General features: G+C 41.2%; 2 protein-coding genes across 5 annotated transcripts in view; one reads left to right on the top strand and one right to left on the bottom strand.

The window, feature by feature from the left end:
* The window catches only part of tg (thyroglobulin), a 443,647-nt gene that overhangs the window by 173,291 nt on the left and 248,560 nt on the right, over window positions 1-21,796 (bottom strand). The window lies entirely within an intron of this gene.
* LOC144679949 (src-like-adapter) overlaps window positions 2,048-21,796 on the top strand; it is a 44,716-nt gene continuing 24,967 nt past the window's right edge. For 2 of the 4 annotated variants that reach the window (XM_078540949.1, XM_078540948.1), the window contains exon 1: window positions 2,049-2,263. Coding sequence is in view for 2 of the 4 variants with exons in the window: in XM_078540946.1 (XP_078397072.1) it covers window positions 20,764-20,824 (61 nt within the window). In the remaining 2 variants the exon portion in view is untranslated. Of the gene's footprint in view, window positions 2,264-20,733; window positions 20,825-21,796 lie in introns of all 4 variants that reach the window. The other 2 variants (XM_078540946.1, XM_078540947.1) reach the window with 2 other exon arrangements.

Here is a 21,796-nt window from a genome sequence, read left to right as displayed (position 1 = left end):
ACAAGCCCCCAGATGTTATTAAGGAGGACTATCCAGGGTTGTCAGGGCTGGGTTGCCGTTGTCATTTCAAGTGCCTAGGTCGATGCCGGGTGGTCTGTCCGGTTTCATTCCTTTTTATTGACTTATTAGTGGCTGGATGCAACTGAGTGGCTTGCTAGGCCATTTCAGGGGGCATTTAAGCATCAACTGCATTATTGTGGATCTGGAGTCACATGTAGGCCAGACCAGGTGAGGACAGCAGATGGGTTTTTATAACAATCGACAAGGGCTTCACGGTCATCATTAGACTTTTTCTTCCAGATTTTTATTGGGTTCAAATTCCACCTAGGTCCCTAGAACATTACTCTGGGTCTCTAGATTACCAGTCCACAATACCACTACATCACTGCCTCCCCTTTGTGTTGAGCTTCTTGACTGTTGTTGGAGCTGCACTCATCGAGGCAAGTGGAGAGTATTCCATCACACTCCTGACTTGTGCCTTATGGGTGGTGGACAGGCTTTGAGGTGTCATGGGGTGGGGGCATGTAAAATGTAGCATGTGCTGAACCTGTCTCCCATTTTACTCAAGGTGGGGAGAGGGGAGGAAGGTCAATGGCCACCTGCCCCACCATTATTTTACCCACATCAGGGGGAATCCATCCTTGGTGGGTAGCCCAACAGCTTCTACTGGGTAAGCTGGTGTGAGACAAAAGTGTGGGGGGAACCTCCTGAACCTTTTTTGCTGTCCCTTGCACCCATCGGAGGCACCCCCTACAGGTCATAACACACCTCCCCCCAACCAACCCCACCCCCACTTTGGCCCTCCTCTCTTGGCCTCTCAAACTCATCCCCCCACATCCCCTCATCCCCCCTTGCTAGGGTCTGCCTACCAGGCCCAGCCAATACCCCAGATGTGCCTGACATCCGGCCTCCATTACACCCTCTTCTTCGGGGACTGGCTGTAGTCCCAGTAGTGGCCACCTCTCGAACCTGTCACTACTGGGACTACAGAGCTGCCGGCCATCTGATTGGCTATCAACTCTCTAAGGCTGACTTTCTCCCAGGTCGGGTGGAAGTCTTGCCTTAGCCAATTAATGCCTTGCTGATAGTTAAATGACTGCTCACCAATCCTCCTCCAGCACTTTCCAAACTCGGGACCTCTACCACCAGAAGTACAAGGACAGCAAACACATGTGAACAGCACCACATGCAAGTTCCCCTCCAAGCCACACACCATTCTGATTTAGAACAATATTGCCGTTCCTTTACACTTGCTGGTTCAAAATCCTGGAACTCCCTTCCTAACAACGCTGTAGATGTACCTGCACCAGATGGACTGCATTGCTTCAAGAAGGTGGCTTATCATCACCTTCTCACGGACAATTTTTTAAAAATTCATTCATGGGATGTGGATATCGCTGGCTGGGCCAGCACTTATTGCCCATCCCTAATTGCCCTTGCGAAGGTAGTGCTGTGATGTCTTCTTAAACCGCTACAGTCCATGTGTTGTAGGATATTGTAGAATTAGGAACAGACAATAAATGCTGGCCTTACCAATGATGCCCACATCTTAAGAATGAACATCAAACAAAAACTGTGTCACCATTAGTGCTGGTGAAAGCGTAGAAATGTAATGTGCAGATGTTTATTACATTAGAGCATAATGCATATTCTCTCTAACTTGGAAACTTAGTTAGCAGTGATCCCCTATATACAGTGACCAGAAAGATGGAATTTAATAAACAATCCAAAATAACATTCATCATAACCAAAACGGCTTCATTTTTGTCACACACGCACAAACATAATGACAAAGCTACCCAGAGACATTGACACACATGCAATTATGTACAGCGACATTGAGAAACACTGTCATACACGCAAACAGCAAGATACTTAAAAGAAGTCACAAGCTTACATGTTTATTTTTAGTGGGTTAACTAAACTCAATATTTTTTTCTGTTCAAGTTCTGTTTAAGGAAAGGGAATAACCGCACCAAGTGCGTCTGCCATCTGTAACAGGAAGCACGTGGGAAACAAAATACCCACCAATCATTCTGACATCACAACTTCAAAAAAAAAACAAGTGCTGCCGATCAGCAGCTCACACTGGCTGTTGCCGCAAATTCCACTCAGCACAGAAAGCTCACGAGAACAACAAGGATCACATCTGGCACTCTACTTTACTTTTGGGGGTTTGGCTGCAGCTCCTAGAATGATGAGTGTCCCTCGAAATGCTCACCATTCACCTGTAATGTCATAAGGAAGGCACATTGTTCGAAAGGTAAATATTTCTTTCCCTTGTCAAAAGGAGGTTATAAAAATGAAATTGCTGACAGGAAGTTTTATTTTTATTGTCAAATATAGACAAGTAAGAGATGTGCTTTACAGCACTTCAAACTTTTTGTTTTGATCTGTTTTCAAATCACTTTATGGCTTCCCTATTTCTCTAACCTCCTCCAGACTAATAGCCCTCCAAGGTATCTGTGCTCCTTCAATTCTAGCCTCTTGCACATCCCTGATTTTAATCGTTCCACTATGGTGGCTGTGCTTTCAAAATCCTGGAATTCCTTCTCTAAAATTTTCTACTCTCTATTCTCTGTTCTGCTTTAAGATGCAACTTAAAACCTCTCTCTTTGACCAGCCTTTCACTCACCCGTCTTGATATCTCCTTGTGTGGCTCGGCGCCAAAAATGCTTCTATTGATAACCCTTTTGTTAGGTGCCTTGGGATGTTTTACTATGTTAAAGATGCTATTTAAATGCAAGTTGTTGTTGTTGATTCTCTCTCCTTGTCTCTTGAAGGCTCTGACTCATACTGGGGTTCAGTGGTGCAGGTATCAGTTATGCATTTTATCTTACTCAACTGAATGTTGTCATGCACGAGCTCAGATGAGTATTTGCAAACTGTCAGCAATATAGGCCATAGGAATATTTTTGTTTGGTTGCCTTTGGAGTTGTAGGAAAACTATTACAGAACATTCCCAAGAGGAGACAAGATTTGGTGAAATGGTGGGCAAGGTGTGCACTCAATTGTTTTACATTGTCCCATTTTTTTCTGATCCTCCTAATTATGTTGGTTCACAAAAATAAAAATCAGGAGGCACAAGTTTTGTAACAGGGCTTAACGATTATGAATTTTTTTAATGATTATTTTTAAATACAAATTTTTTGTGCGAGGAAGATAAACAAGTGCATTTACATGGGTTAAAACCACTCCGCAGTATTAGTAACGAATGAGGCAGTGGTGGGTTTTCTGCTTGAGCTGTCGCGGGTAAAGGTGCCCCTACACTGCGTAAGTAGGGAGCTCCAGGGTTTTGAGACAGAGATGATGAACTAATGGTAATATATGCCCAATTCAGAATGGTGTGTATTGTAAATCATAGTCAGTTCAGCACATAAAGAAGCCACTTAACAATTTATTAAATTTATTAAATGTTGCTCTCCAAGTTTCTCCTGACTTTTTCTAACTCACATTCTCTGAATTATTAGACCAGGCCTCTGGATTATTACTCCAGTCATATATATATATATATATATATATATATATACACCTTTATACAGCGGTGATTGTTGCTTTGTAATCAAACACACCAGGTATCTTAAAACAACAAGATCCCGCAAGTAGTAATGAGATGAATGAACCAGACAATCTGTTCTTGGCGGTATTTGTTGGGGGAGAAATGTTGACCGAGACATTGGAAGAATCATAGAATCATACAGCATATAAAGAAGCCATTCAGGCCATTGTGCCTGAATTGGCTCATTGAAAGGAAATTCTGGTTCCCTGTTACCTTTCTAGTGAATCTCATTGGCACCATCTCCAAGGTATGATGTCCTTCTTAAACTGTGATTCCCAGAATTGAATACAATGTTGTAGCTGGTTGCCAAATAGTGCTTAGACCCATACCCCCACTTTAAGTTCCTCATCTTCAAATCACATGTCTATCACCTTTACAAGTAAAAAGTGTTCCAGATCATGATGACTGTCTGAGTGAAAAAAAATCACCTCATCTCTCCTCCAGATCTTTTGCTAATGATTTTAAAATTGTGGTTATTGACCCCCCTCATCAAAGGGAATAGTTCTCTCTATTTACTCTATCACAACCCCTACAGATATTAAAAACCTCTTATAAGTCACATCTTAACCTCTATGCTAAGGAGCTCAGTTCTAACTTTTCAAACCTCTCCTCATAACTGAAGCTGCTCATCCCTGCTAACATCTCGGTAAACGTCCTCTGTACCCTTTCTAAGGCCTGAAGTGTAATGCCCAGAATTATTCACACTACTTCAGCTGATGTCTAACTAGAAATTTATAAAGTTTTAAAATTATTTGTTTGCTTTTATATTTTTTGCCTCTGTTTATAAATCAAAATAACGCATGTTTTTTTTTAAACCAACTTATCAACTTGCCTTCCACCTTTAACAATTTGTCTATATGGACGTCAAGGTCTCTCTGTTCATGTACACGTTTCAAAATTATGCCCTTTATAGTATACTGTCCTCCAAAAGCACAACACTTCACACTTCAGCATATTGAACTCCATCTGTCATGTTACTGTCCATTTTACCATCCTCTCTAACCTGTCATCCTGAAGGCTGTAGCTCTTCTCATCACTGCCTATTGCGTTACCAAGTTTTGTATCATGTGTAAATGTTATAATGCTGCTCCCTGCACCCGAGTCTAGAATATTTATAGAAATTGAAAAGTAATGGATCCAAAACTGATGCTTGGCAAATGCCACTGCAAACCGTCTCACAATTTGAAAAATATCCATCCATCACCATCCTCTGCTTCCTGTCACTGGGCCAGTTCTGTATCCATACTTCCATTTTCCCCTTGACCCATGGCTTCAATTTTTTTAACAAACTTCCCATGTGGCATGTTATTGAATGCCTTTTGAAAGTCCATACAAAAAACATCCAGGCTCTGCTCTTCTTCAAATAGTGCTATGGGAATTGTAACATGTGAACTACCTAGATAGGCAGATGGGACCACAATTTAATGTCACAGAATCACAGAATGACACAGTGCAGAAGAGGTCCTTTGGCCCATCGAGTCTGCACCGACACGTGAGAAACACATGTCCTATCCAAAGCTATTGAAGTGCCCCCTCAGTACTGCACTGGAGTATCAGCCTGGATTATGCAGTTAAATCTTGGAAGTGGGGAGGGGGAGCTTAGACCCACAACCTTCTGAATAAGAGCAGTATAACATGGGGGAGACAGTGGCGAATTGGTAATGTCACTAGACTAGTAATCTGGAGGCCCAGGCTAACACCCTTGAGGCATGATTCAAATCTCACCATCGCAGCTGGTGGAATTTAAAATCAATTAATAAATCTGCAATATAATGCTAGCCTCAGTAATGGTAACCATTGCAACTATCATAAATTGTTGTAAAAACCCATCTGGTTCACTAATATCCTTTAGGTAAGGAAATCTGCTGTCCTAACCTGGTCCAGCTACATGTGACTCCAGACCTAAAGCAATGTGGTTAACTCTTAACTCTGCTCTGGAATGGCTGAGAAAACTACTCAGTTTTTTTTTATTATTCATTCATGGGATGTGAGCATCACTGGCTATGCCAGCATTTATTGCCCATTCCTAATTGCCCTTGCTCAGAGGGCATTGAAGAGTCAACCACATTTCTGTGGGTCTGGAGTCACATGTAGGCCAGACCAGGTAAGGACAGCAGATTTCCTTCTATAAAGGACATTAGTGAACCAGACAGGTTTTTACAACAATCGACAATGCTTTCATGCTTATCATTAGGCTTTTTAATGCCAGATTTTTTATTGAATTCAAATTTCACCATGGATTCGAACCCAGGTCCCCAGAGTATTACGCTGGGTCTCTGGATTACTAGTCCAGCGGCAACACCACTATGCTATGTTCAGGGGCAATTCGGGATGGGCAACAAATGCTGACCTTGCCAGTGATGCTAACATCACAAGAAAGAAAATGACCTTCTTAAATTTTGTTCCGCTTCAGCAGTAATCAGTATGTAACTGTATTTTGTCACTATAGCCTCCGTTTTGAAGGAATATCGTATGGCTGATCTGTACAATTAAATTATGCTTTCAGTCTGACACAGGGTGGAAAGTGTTACCCAGCATCAAGGATAGTAAGATTGTACATTGTTACTTTGTTTTTGGAAGTGACGGGGAAATAAACTACCAGAGACAGAGCGGTGTTACCTCAACAACACTGCAGTCAAAAACACAATCCCACTGTCAGGAGTTCCCTTTTTAAGAACACTGTTACACTTAAGCTCCTTTTAAAAAGGAACTCTCATCATTTTAAATTTTTTGAAGACTGAAGTGTTTCTATAGAATAGGAACCACAGGAGGCGGCCATCTGGGCCATCATCCTTGTGGCAACTCTGAAAGAATAATGCAATTAGTCCCATTCTTCTGCCCCTTGCTCATAGCTTTGTAAAATTTTCTGCTTAATGCATTCATCCAATTCCCTTTAGAAAGTTATTGTTGAATCTGCTTCCAGTGCCCATTAAGAAAATGGGATTAGAATAGTTAGGTACTTGTTTGACCGGTGCAGACTCGATGAGCCGAAGGGCCTTTTTCTGTGCTGTAGACCTCTATGACTCTATAAGACAGCTCATTCTAAATTACAACAACTCGCTGCGTAAAATAAGTTCTCTTCATCTCGCCTCTGGTTCCTCTGCCAATTACCTTAAATCTGTGTCCTCAGATTATTGACCCTTCTGCCAATGGAAACAGTTTCTCCTTATTTCTATCACTTCATGAGTTTGAACATTTCTGTTAAATCTCCCCTTAACCTTCTGTGCTCTAAGAAGAACCCCAGCTTCTAGTCTCAGTGCAGAAATTCTGCTTCTCTAGTACCTTTCTAGTAACTCTCATCAGCACCTTCTCCAAGGAGAACGTCCTTCTTAAACTGTGATTCCCAGAATTCAATACAATGTTCTAACTGGTTGCCGACTAGTGGTTTGTAAAACTTTCACCTAATTTCCTTGTTTTTGTACTCTATAACCTGGATATTAACAGGGATGGGTTACATAAGCAGTGTGGGGGAAGGGAGAGATCTTCCATTGGGAAGATTTCCCAGGGTGTTATTGAGTTTTAACTCCACTGTGTATGTCTTTTGCCATTGACAGGTTCCCAACTGTAATTCAGTCTGATTGACTGGTGTGCCTTCCATTCAGGCAGGAGGACACCAGAGCAGGCCACCGGAGCAAATAGATTCAATCCACAACTCCAGGAGAGGTGGGAGGCTGATCCCGGAGTGTCTGATCCCACTCCAGGGGGACCATTCTTTGTATGGGGTGGGGTTCTGATTATGGGGAGCCTGGGGTTGGCTGCAGGTCAGAAGCGCTACTGCTCCTCTTGCTGTAAAGGGACTTTCTCTCAAAAATTGTCCTTGCCTCCCTTCAGTTGCCTGGTTTCCCGAGGACTGGGAGCTATAAGGCAGGATTACCACAGAGACCATTATAAAACCTGCACAGTAGGTCAATTCGAAGGCTGCCAGCCTCATTAAAATATTAAAATTGCCAACCGCCCCCGGGAAGTGTTACTCTGCTTTCTGCCTTTTAGCCAGTTTTGTATTCCAGCTGCCATTGCTCTTTTAAAGATCCAGGTTTCAATTTTTCCAGTAAGTCTTTTGTGTAGTGCTTCATTAAAGGCCCGTGTATGGAACATCAACCACACTAGCCTCAACTCTCCTTTAATACAGTATTGTATTTGGACCCTTCTTAATAAGACAGTCTCACCCATTAGGGGCTCTTGTAACAGGGATTCTGTCAATATTACAAGGATTATCTCCTTAAATCCTTTTTAGTCAGAAAATGTTTACATTGGAACTCCTTGTTAAAGGGGGGATGCCACCATTAACATCTCTGTCACAATGGAAGTCTTGCTATCACAAATTTTTTTTAAAATGGATTATTACCTTCAAGACTCCCTTTCAAGATGAGCTATTGGTGTCAAGAAGCCTTTTGAAATGAGGACCATCATCAATGCCCTTTTTAGCAGTGAATCTTGCTAGCAATATCTGAATTTGATGCCGGGAGGAACTAGGTTAATTTAAAAGCAAAATACTGCGGATGCTGGAAATCTGAAACAAAAACAAAAATAGCTGGAAAAACTCAACAGGTCTGACAGCATCTGCGGAGAGGACGAAGAATCATCAGAAGAGACATACGGACTCGAAACGTTAACTGTATTCCTCTCCACAGATGCTGTCAGACCTGCTAGGTTAATTTAAATACTGGGTACTTTTTGAGACTTCAAAATCTGAGTCCTGCTGGCTACATAATACTGAATATACTACAAGAACTGAATGGTCATTTGAAGTCATTACAGATGGAACAGATCACTGCCAAATGGGAAGGAAGGGAAGGGTTGCACGAGGATGTTGAGAAGCTCTAACAGTGTTGCTCAAGAGTGTCACGTAGATGGAGCATGACACCCCTCAAGGGAGCTTTACGGAAAATAACCTTAGCAGTATTACACAGGGGACCTCGGTGGAAAGAGAACAGCAAAGCAGAATTATCACAGAGCAAAGTGTTTAAGAGCATAGTGCATTATGTCTTTGAGAAGTGCATTCCTATTTGGCACCCCCATACCCAAATATACCAGATTTTCCATTTCTATTCTAGCTTAATTAGCATTCTCAAGAAAAGCACAGACGCTTTCTGTTGTTGATAATCAGCAGCATTTTCATTTAATGCCAACAAATTCATAAGGTTTGATTTCAACCCCGTCTGCCTAGTGCGAAGCGGTTAGACTTACAATTAAAATCAGGGATCCTACTATGAGCGTACACATCAGATTTTGGGGCCTGACTGTAATTTTAACCCCAGCACTGCGTGGGAAAGACTGCTGAGGCTTCCCCTCACGTCAATCTGTTAGCAATCGGGATCCAAAGCCAGAAAGCAAAATCATTTCTTTCTTTTTGACTTCCCTGTGGACCAAGAGGAGAAAGAGTGTTCTTTTGCTCCCCACAATGTGCATTCCCTACCATGGGTTTCCCCTAGCTGCCCCCGCACCCCCAACCCCCTTCACTGCTGTGATTTTCTTCCTACCCTTCATCTACACTGTTATCTAGGCCTGTGGCGATGGCCTCTTGCCACTTGAAATCTGACTCCTGCCTATTGAATAGGTTTATACTGCAGATTGACTGCAAGCATGAATAAAGGTTCCCTGGAACTCGGATGGTTTGCTGCCAACATGCCCTACTCCATCACAATTCTCAGCAGGTGTTAAAATTTAGGCTTTACTATATGTATTTTGATAATATACTGGCATTCCTCATTTACCATTATTCAGTAGGTAAATACTGCATGTGGTATGTTACAGTCACACAGGAAGGTGGTGGCCTGTGCTTCTCTCAGCTGGAATGGAATAAGGAAGTTTTCTAATTGGCTGCAGTGCCCTTTGGTGAGGGTAGGTGGGACAAGTTGCTACAACTGATGTAAAGGAAGAACTTACATTCATACAGCACTTTTGATAGTCTCATGGCCTCCTAAATGCACCCAATCAATTACTTTTGAAATATAGTCACTGTTGTAATGCAGGCAATGCATTAAACTATACACAGCAATATCCAATAAACAGCAATGTGTTAATGATGTGATAATCTGCTTGATCCCACAATCATCTGACTCAGAGACAAGAGAATTTGAAACATTACTGACACCTGGTGCAGGTCCAGTGGTCAGGGAAGCCATTCTGCTGGCTCTCTGCCAGCCACCTCCACTTCACGGACTTCCATTGAACGTGGCATCAACTGTTCAATACATCTCCAGATATGGACAGGCTTAGTGAAATAGGAATCCACTATATAGCATATTTCATGTGCACCAAGGCATCACTTGATGGGAAAAGCCTGGTCTTTTTTTGGGTGGCCTAAAGGCAGGCATTGCTGTCAAGACATAGAGCAATGAGTTCCATTTGCTCTGCCATGGCAATTCTCCAAAACGTAGAGGAATTCTGCCAGCAATCTGCCAAAATCATCCTTAAATACATGTAAAAAATCAGAAAAATGAAAAGGAAAGAACAAGGAGGGGGTGACAACAGTATATTAGCAATAAGAGAAGCAATAATGTGGTTAGTATGGGCAGTGAAGTTGGTCTAGTGCAGTATGTATGCTCTTCTGAGCCTGGGATGAAGACAAAGTTAACACAGAATTTCACATTGAATCTAAGCAGTGTTTGATGGCTGCAAAGATTACTTTGTATCTGATATCCAATGCATAATGCTGACACCGCGACATAAAAAGATGAGAAAATGTACAATTCACAAACATTAACTTCCCTAAATGTAGAAGAAATGAATATTGTTTGTGAATACAGCTGACTTGAATCTGAGTATGTTCTTGGCATAAATTCATCTCCAGCTGTTTCCAGTACAGAAGCTGCAACACATTCAGCAGTGTGCATTGCCAAAATAAGGAGCACATTGCCCGGTCAAAGTGTGGGCAGGATTCTGTTTCATTTGTGTCATCACTTGGTGCGACAATGTTAAATTACCAAATTATTGAATGACCACAGAAACATTTCCGTTCCTTAAATTAGTGAAGTACAACTTTTCATTCTACAAAGCAGCCCGCTTGATTTGCACCACATCCACAAACGTTCACTCCCTCCACCAGCGGTGTGGTACCATCTACAAGATGCATTGCAGGAATTCACCAAGGCTCCTTCGACAGCGCCTTCCAAACCCACGACCACAACCATCAGCAGATAGATGGGAACACCATCACCTGCAAGTTCCCCTCCAAGCCACTCACTATCCTGAAATATATCCTTGGAAATATATCGCCGTTCCTTCACTGTTGCTGGGTCAAAATCCTGGAACTCCCTTCCTAACAGCACCATGGGAGTACCTACACCACATAGACTGCAGCGCTTCAAGAAGGCAGCTCACCGCCACCTTCTTAAAGGCAACTAGGGATGGGCAATAAATGCTGGCCCAGCCAGTGAAGCCAAAATCCCGTGAATGAATTTAAAAAAATGGGAGAAATGCAAGTTTCTTCCTTTACACTCCCGAAGGGGTTTCAACCAAGGGGCATCCAGCTGATGGAATTCCAAAATCAGTCTGATAGAATGTTACAGCAAGGAAACAGCCCATTCAGCCTCTCAAATCTACACCACTGTTTTTGTCTATGGGGTGTTGAGCCTCAGGCTTTCGTTAGGTTGGAGTATTATACATTTTGGAAATACATTCCTGTCTTCTTCCAATATTCTTGTTAAACAAATATCTGATTCTCTTTTAAAACTTCATATGGGGTCTGCCTCAATAATAGTTTGTGGCAGGGAATTCCATGTTCTGGCCATATTCTGTGCAAAAGCATTTTTTCTATCTTACCTTGTAATGCCTCTCTGATTCTTTTAATAAAAGTAATAATCATTACCATCTCATTGACCAATAGAAACAACCTACCACTATCACAAACAAAAGTCAGAACTAATGGTTTTCACAATATAAAGAGGCCCCAAATAACTTCACAGCCAATGATGTATTTTCGAAGTGCAGTCACTGTTGTAATGTAGAAGTAAACTGCACACTGCAAGATCCCACAATGTGAAAATGAGCAGATCATTGTGGAGGACAAAATTAATTCTCACTCTCAGAAGCGTGGGTTGATAAGCCAGCACGGCTTAACTAAGCTGATCAAGCCCGTTGATGAAATAATGGGGAGGATTGATAAAGCTAGTACAGGAATGGGGTACATGGACTTTCAAAAGGCATTTGATAAAGTATCACATAATGGGCTGATTTGGAAAGTAGAAGCACATGCAATTAAAGGGGTGGTGGTAAATTGACACATAACTGGCTAAGGGATAGTGGACAGGGATTAGTGGTGAACAGATTTTTTTTTTCTGACAGGAGAGAAGTATGTAGTTGGGACCCTCAGTGTCGGTATTTGAGCTATTGCTTCTCTTGTTATAGATAAATGAACCAGACTTTGGTAAAGAGTACAATTTGGAAGCTTGCAGGTAGTAAATGGTGAGCAAGATTTTAATACACTTTAGGAAGATATATATACAGACTGGTGAAATGGGAAGACACATGGCAGATGCAATTTAATGCAGATATTTGTAAAATAATACACTTTGGGAGGAGCAACATGCAGAGGCAGTATAATCTAAATAGTACTATTTTGAAGGGGTGCAAAAGCAAAGGGAACTGGTGATACATATTCAAAAATCTTTGAAGTTGCCAAGGCAAGCTGATTGTTGGCTTTGTAAAGAGGGGCATTGAATACAGAAACAAGGATGTCATGCTAAGCCTTTAAAATCACTGGTTAGGCTTCAGCTAGAGTCTAATGTACAATTCTAGGCACCACACGCTGGGAAGGATGTCAGGGCCTTGAACAGGGAACAGAGGAGATTTATGAGGATAATACCAGGGACAAGAGACTTCACTGATATGAAGAAGCTGGTATTGTTCACCTTAGAGATGAAGGGGAGACCTAACAGAGGAATTCAAAACTACAGGAGGTTTGATAGGCCGAGAAGGGAGAAACTGCTTCTCCCAGCAAGTGGGTTGATAACCAAAGATCATATATTTAAAATAATTAGCAAAAGAAGTAGATGGGAAATCAGGGAAAATTTGTTCACACAGAGGGCTTTTAAGATCTGGAATGCACTACCTGAAAGAGTAGTGGAAGCAAATTCCATAGGAACTTTTAGTCAGCAATTGGACTAATTGTAATTGGGAAAAAGCTGGTGTGGCGGACTAAATGGGATGGCTTCCAATGAGCCAGCAATGACACAATTGGCCAAATGGCTTCCTTTTACACTATTATTCTGTAATTCAACTCATTACAAAGTCTGATGTTGAAGTTCTTTATTTCCAATCTACTTAGAGGAAGTTGCTGCTGTCTGCTCATTGCTCTTCTGTACTTTCGAGCATGCAATTTTGTTACCTCCGCCACTGAAGGTGGGCAGAAGTAATGTTTTCGTCCGTTAGTCTGTCTGTCTGTAAAGAATAATCTCAAAATGTAATGGACAGATTTCAAGGAAACTTGGTACACAGATACGGTGCAAGGAAGAACTGATTCGTTTTTGGCCAAGATGCAGATCCAGATCCTAGAATATTTTAAAGGATCTATTAACAATAGAAGATAGGTGGAATTGACCTTTTTTAAAGAATGTTGTGGGTTGTTTTATTTAAAAGGTGAATTGTCTCAGCTGCTGTGGTGGAATTTGTCACAGCTGCTAAAATGTGAACAGAGTTTTCAGAGTAGGTTGTTGGATATGGATTAGCCCGAAACCTCCTCAGTGAGATGGAAGGTCATGATAAAAAGATTTACTTTTTCACCTTTGTAGTCACAAAGCATCAACCAGGCAGGGAAAAGCCTCAAGGAAAAGCTGTGTAATTGCTATCACAGCGTGGTGGAGGCATGTGTTTTACTGAGTGCCCTCTTCACTAAAAGTGGAGGGATGAAACATTTTCACCCTTGATAGTATTTTTGTCTATAAACAATATCTCTCAAAATCTAACGGATGGATTTCAACGAAACAAGCCACACAGATAGGGTATACTCCAAGGGAGAACTGATTAGTCTTTGGCGATGGTGCTGGAATTTTTTAAAGGATGCATTGACATTGGGAGATAATGTGAATTGACTTTTTTTTACAATGTTGCAGCTTCTTTTATTTAGAATGTTGTTGATTGTTTTTAGAATGTTGTGGATTGTCTCAGCTGCTGCAGTGAGATTTATCACACCCGTCAAAATGTGAACAGAGTTTTCAGAGCAGGTTGTTGGATGCGGATTGGCCTGAAGCTTCCTCAGTGAGATGAAATCTCTTAATAAAAAAATTTATTCTTTCAACTTTGTAATTACAGAGCATCAATCGGCAGGGAAAAGCTTTAAGGAAGAGCTGTGTAATTGTAATAACACTGAGTTAATACAGCCTGGCTCTACTGCGTGACCTCTTCACTTGTTCTGTTTTGCAATTGAACTCAAAATGGAACAAGTACAGTTGAAATGTCAGATTGGGAAATATACTTTGCCAGGAAGCTTAGAACAGCATACCAGTAGCAGCAACGATTTCAGTGAGTAGGCAGACTGCTTGTCCTGTACTGTTTGTTCCTCTACTCTTGTGTCAATCAAGAGGGTTTGTGGTTCTAGTCTGTCCCCTGCATCTTGAAAACACATTCAACTTCTCCTTTATGTAAAAGAAGCCCTTTATACAACAGAGCTAATTCTATAACACTCAGCAGAAGCAACCTTGTGAACTCAACTTGAAGTTAATCAGACTGCAGAATCTGAAAGATTTCCATTCATCTCAGTCCCAATATCTTCTGTTATATGTGAAGCAGATACTGGGTTAAAGGCAGGTAACATTTCATTTTCATATTTATCATTATATAGCTTATAAACACAAGGGGTACAATAGTGTAATGGTTATGTTATTGGACTTGTCACACAATTGCCCCTCCCTCAACCAAGTTCAATAATTATTAACCTTCCTCCACAAATTTAACTATTTAACACAGAGCATAATAGAGTTTTTGAATAGAACTGTTGAAGCAGACGGTACATACTAGTTCAAGGGGCAGATGTGCACTTCGCAGGAAAATGGACTGAGATAGGGTGGAATTGCACCCTGAGGTCTAATCTAATCCTGTGTTAAAATTGCAGATAAGAGAATTTCATATGAGCACATAAATTGGCTGTAAACTAAGATTAACAATGGTGATAGCAGGACCAGGGATGGATAATCAAAGTGGTAAACCTCAATATAATGCAGAAAAGCTGCATGAAACTGCTGAATTAGTATGAGCATATATATAGTTACATTTCATTTGAGTGCAGTATATTGTGATATGATTTGCGTTATTATTAATGTTAACATTCTACAGCCCTATTTCTTTGTGCATTTAAATGTTAATCTCTTCTAAATATTGTAATTGATTTGACTTTATAGTTACGCCTGGTAACATATTCTTTACTCTAATAACTCGGTGTCAAAAGAGTTACCCCCCACCTCCTTTTCCAGTAGATAATCTCTTGTTTCCTTGTTACTGAGTAACTGAACACTGGACGTAAGATTTCACTATTTACCCTTTAAAACCTTTGCATAATTTTAAAAACTCCTCTTGATCCCTACTTAACCTTCTGGGAGCAGGGATCAGTGAAGTGACCATATAGCATTTAGCAAGTAATGCATTTGAATGATGTAATGGTATGTTTAGGATCTCCATTAAGCTTTCCAAATGAATTAAGTTAATTTTATATTTATTTTGTTAAAATTAAAATGTGAAAAAACTCATCCATTGAGGTGTACCCCAGGAGAGAAAGGAAACTGCTGGGAAGGGGAAGAAAAGAAGAGCATTGGGAGACTTTAATGAAGTCTGTGCATTCCAATAACTGTAGCTTTAACCTCCCGATATTCTCCCCCTCCCATCACCAAGAGGCAAAATTTGCTGCTATGGCTTTGTAACATCACCTCATAGCATCTTTGAACTTGTGTCATGAGCGACAGACCTTGTGTGAATGGTTAAGAACAGTCCTAAAGCCCCTCTGATGCAACACACTGATAAAGACTAAGGAAGAGTCAGAAACCAAAAATAAACACATTCGCAAACCCCAACATGGATTGTAACTGCATGAATCACCTGCATTCATCACTACATGCACATTAGAAATGGCCACACATTTACCACATTTCTAGCTCACTTGTGTGCTTAAAAGCTTCATCTCTACCAACCCCATCAGTACATATGGACACAAGCACACAAAAACATGTCTGAAGAGGAAAAAAATTCAGGGCTATGGGGAAAAGGCAGGTGAGTGGTACTATGTGCATTGCTCTTGCAGAGAGACAGCACAGATACAATAAGCTGAATGGCCTCCTTCTGCACTGTGACCATTCTATGATTTTATACAAGTCAGAAGTATGACACAATACTTTCCATTTGCTTGGATGGGTGTAACTCAACAACACTGAAGACATTTGGCACCATCCAGGGTAAAGTAGTCCGCTTGACTGACATCCCATCCACCACCTTAAATATCCACACCCTCCACCACAGTGCACCATGTACGATCTACAAGATATATTACTGCAGCTTATCAAGGTGCCTTCCAATGCACCTCCCAAAGCCAGAACCTCAAAGCACAAAGGCAGCAAGTTCATTGGAACACCATCACCTCCTAGCTCCCCTCCCAAGTCACACACTATCCTGATGTGGACATAAGATATATGGGGGAGACAGTGGCGTAGTGTTAGTTAGTAGTCTTTCATTTCCATCATTTTTCCATGTGTCATGATGGTGTGTTACAGATCACTAAGGGAGTCTGAGTTGTTGTGGCAACATGCACTTTTACATACATAATGTAACCTGGAGCTATGGACAGTGATGGTCGAGGCTCCAACTTTCCTTCCATCACATGGCTGACCAAGAATCTCTCCTGCTGTTACCACCTGCCATTGGCATGTGTTGGTAAGATTTTCAGGTTGATAATGAACCTATTTGGCCATATTATGAACGCACCTTCCTTGGCCATCAAGTCCTGGGGTAGGACCCGAATCTGGAACTTCTGACTCAGAAGCAAGGATGCTACTCACAATGCCACAAGACCTTTTTTCACCTGTAACACATTGTTCATGGATAGTCTAGAGTCTGGACAATGGCTTTTAACACAGAAACCAGAGGAAATCTACGATGGGGCGGACTAAGGAGAGCTTCGCCCTGCATCAAACACTCAGCGTGCCAGAACTTAGAGTGCTGGAGACTGGTTGTCCAAAATCAAAAATATCCTGCTCCTCAGGATGGATAATTCATTAGTCCTTTAGACACAAAAAATCACTTCAAAAAAAGGAACAAGAAGGCAAAAACTAAAATCAAAATGAATGTTTTAAAAAAACAGAAGAGAAACATTGCAACTTTGACTTCCTGTAATATCCCATTTCAATTCTTCTTGCTGCAAACTCACAACAAAAATGCAATGAAAATATACCTACAGGTTAATAAAAGGTTCTGATTTTAAACAGTTTATAAAAATAAGCATGCAGTTGGTTTTGAAGCCTGACACATACAGTCTGCATATATGTCGTGCTGTTTTTATCGGAGCTGGACTGATGGAAACTTTGGTCAGCACTTCAGCCCCACTTCCCTATTTTAAGGTTCAGTCTGATCCATCTGATAGCACAGTAGTTACAGCTGGGAAACTGTCTTGAATTTTTGTTTCAAAATAAGGACTGACATTGTTTTTCTGTTTGGTCTTTTCTTACAGTAGGTTTTTATTTTCTCTGTTAACTGCTTTTAACATACTCATCTTCAAGCACTCTTTTACAAGAAAGAAATACTTAAAAACAGAAAATGCTGGAAATACTCGGCAGGTCTGGTGACATCACTAAAATTTCAGGCCAATGGCATTACTGACATGAAACGTTGATTCTCTTTTTCTCTCCAAAGATGCTGCCGGGCCTATTGAGTATTTGCAGCATTTTCTGTTTTTATTTCAGATTTCCAGCATCCACATTATTTTGCTTTTGTAAGAAAGATTTTGAATATGTGTCCCACCTCAGCATGTCTCAAAGTGCTTCACAGTCAACTATATACTTCAGAAGCATGGTCACTGTTGCAATGCAGGAAATACAAGAGCCATTATGCACATATAGCAAGCTCCCACATCAGCAATACCGATCATATATTTTTATTGACAACGATGAAGGAATAAATATTGGCGAGGAGATGAGAGAACTCTCTCTTCAAAATAATACCATAGGATCTTTTACGCTCAGCTATGAGGGCAGACGAGTCCTTGGTTTATCATCTGATTCAGATGACAGCAGTTCTGACAGTGCACGCTGGAGTATCAGCCTTAATTACACACTCAAGAAACCAGAGTGGTCGTTCAACAACTTCTAACTCGAATGCGAGGGCTACCACTGAGTCATAGTTTAAAGATAGAAATCTCAAATGCAGAAGTATCCAAAAACTGCATCAGGAAAATGAAGGCCTAACATTTCTTTTATATATTTAAGTGAAATCTGGTGTGAAGTCTAGGCTGCATATGAAATCAGATTCTGTAAGTGGGAGTTCAGTATTTAACCCAGTGCTCTCTCTGTACCCTGAATATCATGAGATCACACACTCACAGTTCAAGTATAGCACAATCAAATGTGCAGTTAAGTTCCATCTCGAAAGTTCTTTACGTAAGTTTGCAATTGCACAAGTCAGAGTTTATTGCACAACATGATATGATCTATGCACTAGGTTAAAACTAAACAACGTAAAGACAATTTTTGATCCCTGCTTCTCTAAAGTACTTTCTTACAAAAACCTCGACTGGAGGAACATTCCTTTATAGCTCTTTTTTCAGCGTTTGCACTTAACAGGGTGAAGCTAAACTGAACACTTGTCCACTACAAGCACTCAGTGCTAGTGTCAAGCACTCACAGATCAGAAACAGCAACACTGGGAACAGAGTAAAGGGCTGGATTGGGACCAATACATGGGGACCAGTCTCAGGTTGGACCCTGCGTGTCATGCTTTAAGCACACTCATTGGGAGTTTCAAATCCTCAGTCAATTAATGGCCATGGAGTGGACTCGCAATCCAATCAGGTATAGCAGGAGGGCTCTGTCACTGGAGGGTAGCCAATCCGAGCTGAAGCTGCCTCCTTTCAAAATGCCTTGAGCTTGGAATTGAAGCAAGGAACCAACACAGAAGTCAGCAGTGTCAAATAGCGTGCCCACTCACCTCTGACCTGGACCCCAAACCCTTTCAAAAATCCCAGCAACGTGCCCTAACCTTGAATATCTGAAGGACATCCTTACTGCACCAGTATGACATTTTCCTTTCCCAAATCAATGATTGGAAAGGAGAAAGAAACAATTTGCATTTATTCAGCACCTTTTATGACCTAAGAATGTCCCAAATTATATTACAGGCACTTTACTTTTTACATGCTATCACTGTTATAGTGCAGGAAATGCAGTAGCCAATTTTCATACAGCAAATGCTCACAACAGCAATAAGTTCATGACCAGATGGTCTAGTTTAGTGATGTTGGTTGAAAGATAAATATCTACTCTGACAGAGACATATGTATGTCTATCCCTGGTCAACAATTTCAACAGGGACCATGGGTTCTACAATGGTTACAGGTGGAACATCATTTTGTTGGGGCTTCTCCCTTCTTCTCAAATGATCCAAGTGTTTGTGGGTGATCCGGCCCTCCACTTCTAAGTGGTACAACAAGGGTCCAGTCACAGAAATTATTACATCAGGTAACCACTCAGATATTGGAAAGTTATACGACTTTTCTTTTCAAAGCCTCCTTGGCTTCATTCAGCTGATTCTTCAGCTCTTTGCTAGACAGCTAGCTTCACTAAGCTAGCACTGCCTTGGAGTTTCTCCAGACTCCTGTCTCCTGGCTGTATCCAGCTATAGACGACTTCCAGGGCTTCCTGTAGCCCTCTCCGATTACCAGTGCCTCTCCTGAGCCCTCTCCACTTACCAGGACTTCCCCTAAGCACTCTCCAATTACCAGGTGTTCCCCTGAGCACTTTCCAATTACCAGGGGTTCCCCTGAACACTCTTCGATTACCAGGGCTTCCCCTGAGCCCTCTTCCAGTTTCTTCTACTGTGCTTCCATTCTACTGTTTAAGACAGTCTTTATTTCTTCATGTTGCTGAATAATCAACTGTTCTTTCAACTGTTTATTTTCTGTTGCCCTCTCTCTGGGGCCTCCTGTTGCCCTTAGCAGAGTTGCCCCTCTCTGGGATTTCTTGTTGCCTTCTGCAGAGTTGCCCCCTCCGGTTCTTTTCTAATTTTCTGTCCATAGCCATTTTTCTTGTATTTACCATTTTAAATGTATTGCTACTTTAAGAGCAGACACTTTTTTTTTTACTCGGGCTGTCTCTGCTGTTGTCGGCTTTTCTGTGCTGTTTTTGCAATTCCCACGCTTTTTGTGTTTTGGCAGGCTCACCAGCAAACATGGCTGCTTTTTTTTTAAACTTTGTAAAACTTTGCTCCTGATCGAAAAAACAGAGCAGCAATTTTTTTCTCCCTTTTCTGGGTGATTCTGCAGGTTTTTTCTTCTTTTTATTTTTGCTACTGCAGCTCCTGTATTTTTTTAAAATGTTGGGAGTGCTCCAAGAGATTTTTCAGCCATTTGGGCTGGGGCCTTTTTTTTTTAAACCTTAAAACGACAGCGCTTCTGTTTCTTCTGTTTGAACTCTGCAGCATACCTGGTGAGTATGTTTTCCTTTCCTTCTGTTTAAACAAGATACTCACAGTCGTTGGACGAGGGACAATGCCAGACCGATCCCTCCCTTGTCGCGAGTTTGTTATGGACTTGATTTTCCGGACAGGTTTCTCATTAGAAACGTCAAACCTTTACAGGCTGCAGCAGCAGTTACATACTTCCATCAAGCTCCACCACCAGAAGAAGAACTCCCACTCTAAGGTTCCCTGCGCTTAGAGCTGATTTGTTCACACTGTCACTTGAAACTATACAACACATTAAGTCTTAAAGCTACAATAACTACATTTCTTAAAGCCACAATTACTACACCAATTCAATGTTATTATGTTCTTTCATTAGCCTGGACGATCCCAATGTCAGTGTCATAGCCACGACATCATCCAGGCTACAAACCATTTTGTACCCTGTACCATACAGGCAGGTAAACAAACCTGGTTTCATTAATTCTATAAGTGAAGGTGTGACTGTACAGTTAAGTGCCAGCTTATTTCAATTGGCTGCACTCTTGCTTCCTATTCAGAATATCTCATTTTTCTGCTCACAGTGTTTACGCACAAATAGTGAGGATTAAGACATGGGGAATACCATCAAGTCCGAATCTGATAAGGAACCAGGTCTTCAGGAACCCCTCACCGGTAAGATTTAGCTCAATGCCATAGCTGAATGACGAATGCTGATAAGGAAAATAAATGACTAGATACTCGGAAATATTTTATTTTATCACATTTTGTTTTATAACGCTCCTATGAAGCACCTTGTGATTTCTTATTACATTGAAGATGCTATACAAATGGAAGTTGTTATTTTTGGAGGCTGAGGTAAATTTTGTAACTCACTAACTATTCATTTGGCAGCAACTTGCTCAATGGTAACTTGCAAGGCTGTTTCCCCAGAAGGTGATAAGAAACATATCTGCATTTGCAGTTCTGCACAGTGAATTCCTCACTTCAAACAGGCCACTCAAAATGGTTTCTGAGCCATCAAAATCAGGTCCCGCAAACAGCAATTTGATAATGATCTGTTTTTGTTCTGAGCAAAGTATTGAATTTTGATGAAAGGTCATCGACCTGAAAGGTTAACCGTGCCTCTCTCTCTCTCTCTCCAAAGATGCTGACTGACCTGAGTATTTCCAGCATCTGCAGTATTTTGCTTTTGTCATCTGTTTTTGTGATGTTAATTGAGGTATAAATATTCACCAGGACACCAGAACTAACTCCTCTGCTCTTCTTTGAGATAGTGCCATGGGATGTTTTACATCCACCGTAGAGAGCAGATGGGGGTCACGGTTTGACATTTAATATGAAAACTAGTCCCTCTGCTGGTGCAGCAATTCCTCATTACTGCCCTAGAGTGTCAGCCTCGATTCAATGCCCTAGTCTCTGGAGATGAATTTGAACCCACAAACTTCTGGCACAAAAGTGAGAGCCACACGAGCCACAACTAATACTCTCTTAGATCTAGACCCATTGGTAGTCTTACCCAATAAAAATCTTTCAATATCAGTCTTGAAAATTTCTATTGGCTCAGCATCCTCAGCCTTTTGGGGGAGAGGATTACAGAGTTTCCTTCCCATCTGTGTGGAAAAAGTGCTTCATTATACCACTCCC

Source organism: Cetorhinus maximus, chromosome 4 (genome assembly GCF_964194155.1).
Source record: "Cetorhinus maximus chromosome 4, sCetMax3.hap1.1, whole genome shotgun sequence".
Classification (NCBI taxonomy): domain Eukaryota; kingdom Metazoa; phylum Chordata; class Chondrichthyes; order Lamniformes; family Cetorhinidae; genus Cetorhinus; species Cetorhinus maximus.
This window is presented reverse-complemented; position numbering and strand designations above follow the sequence as displayed.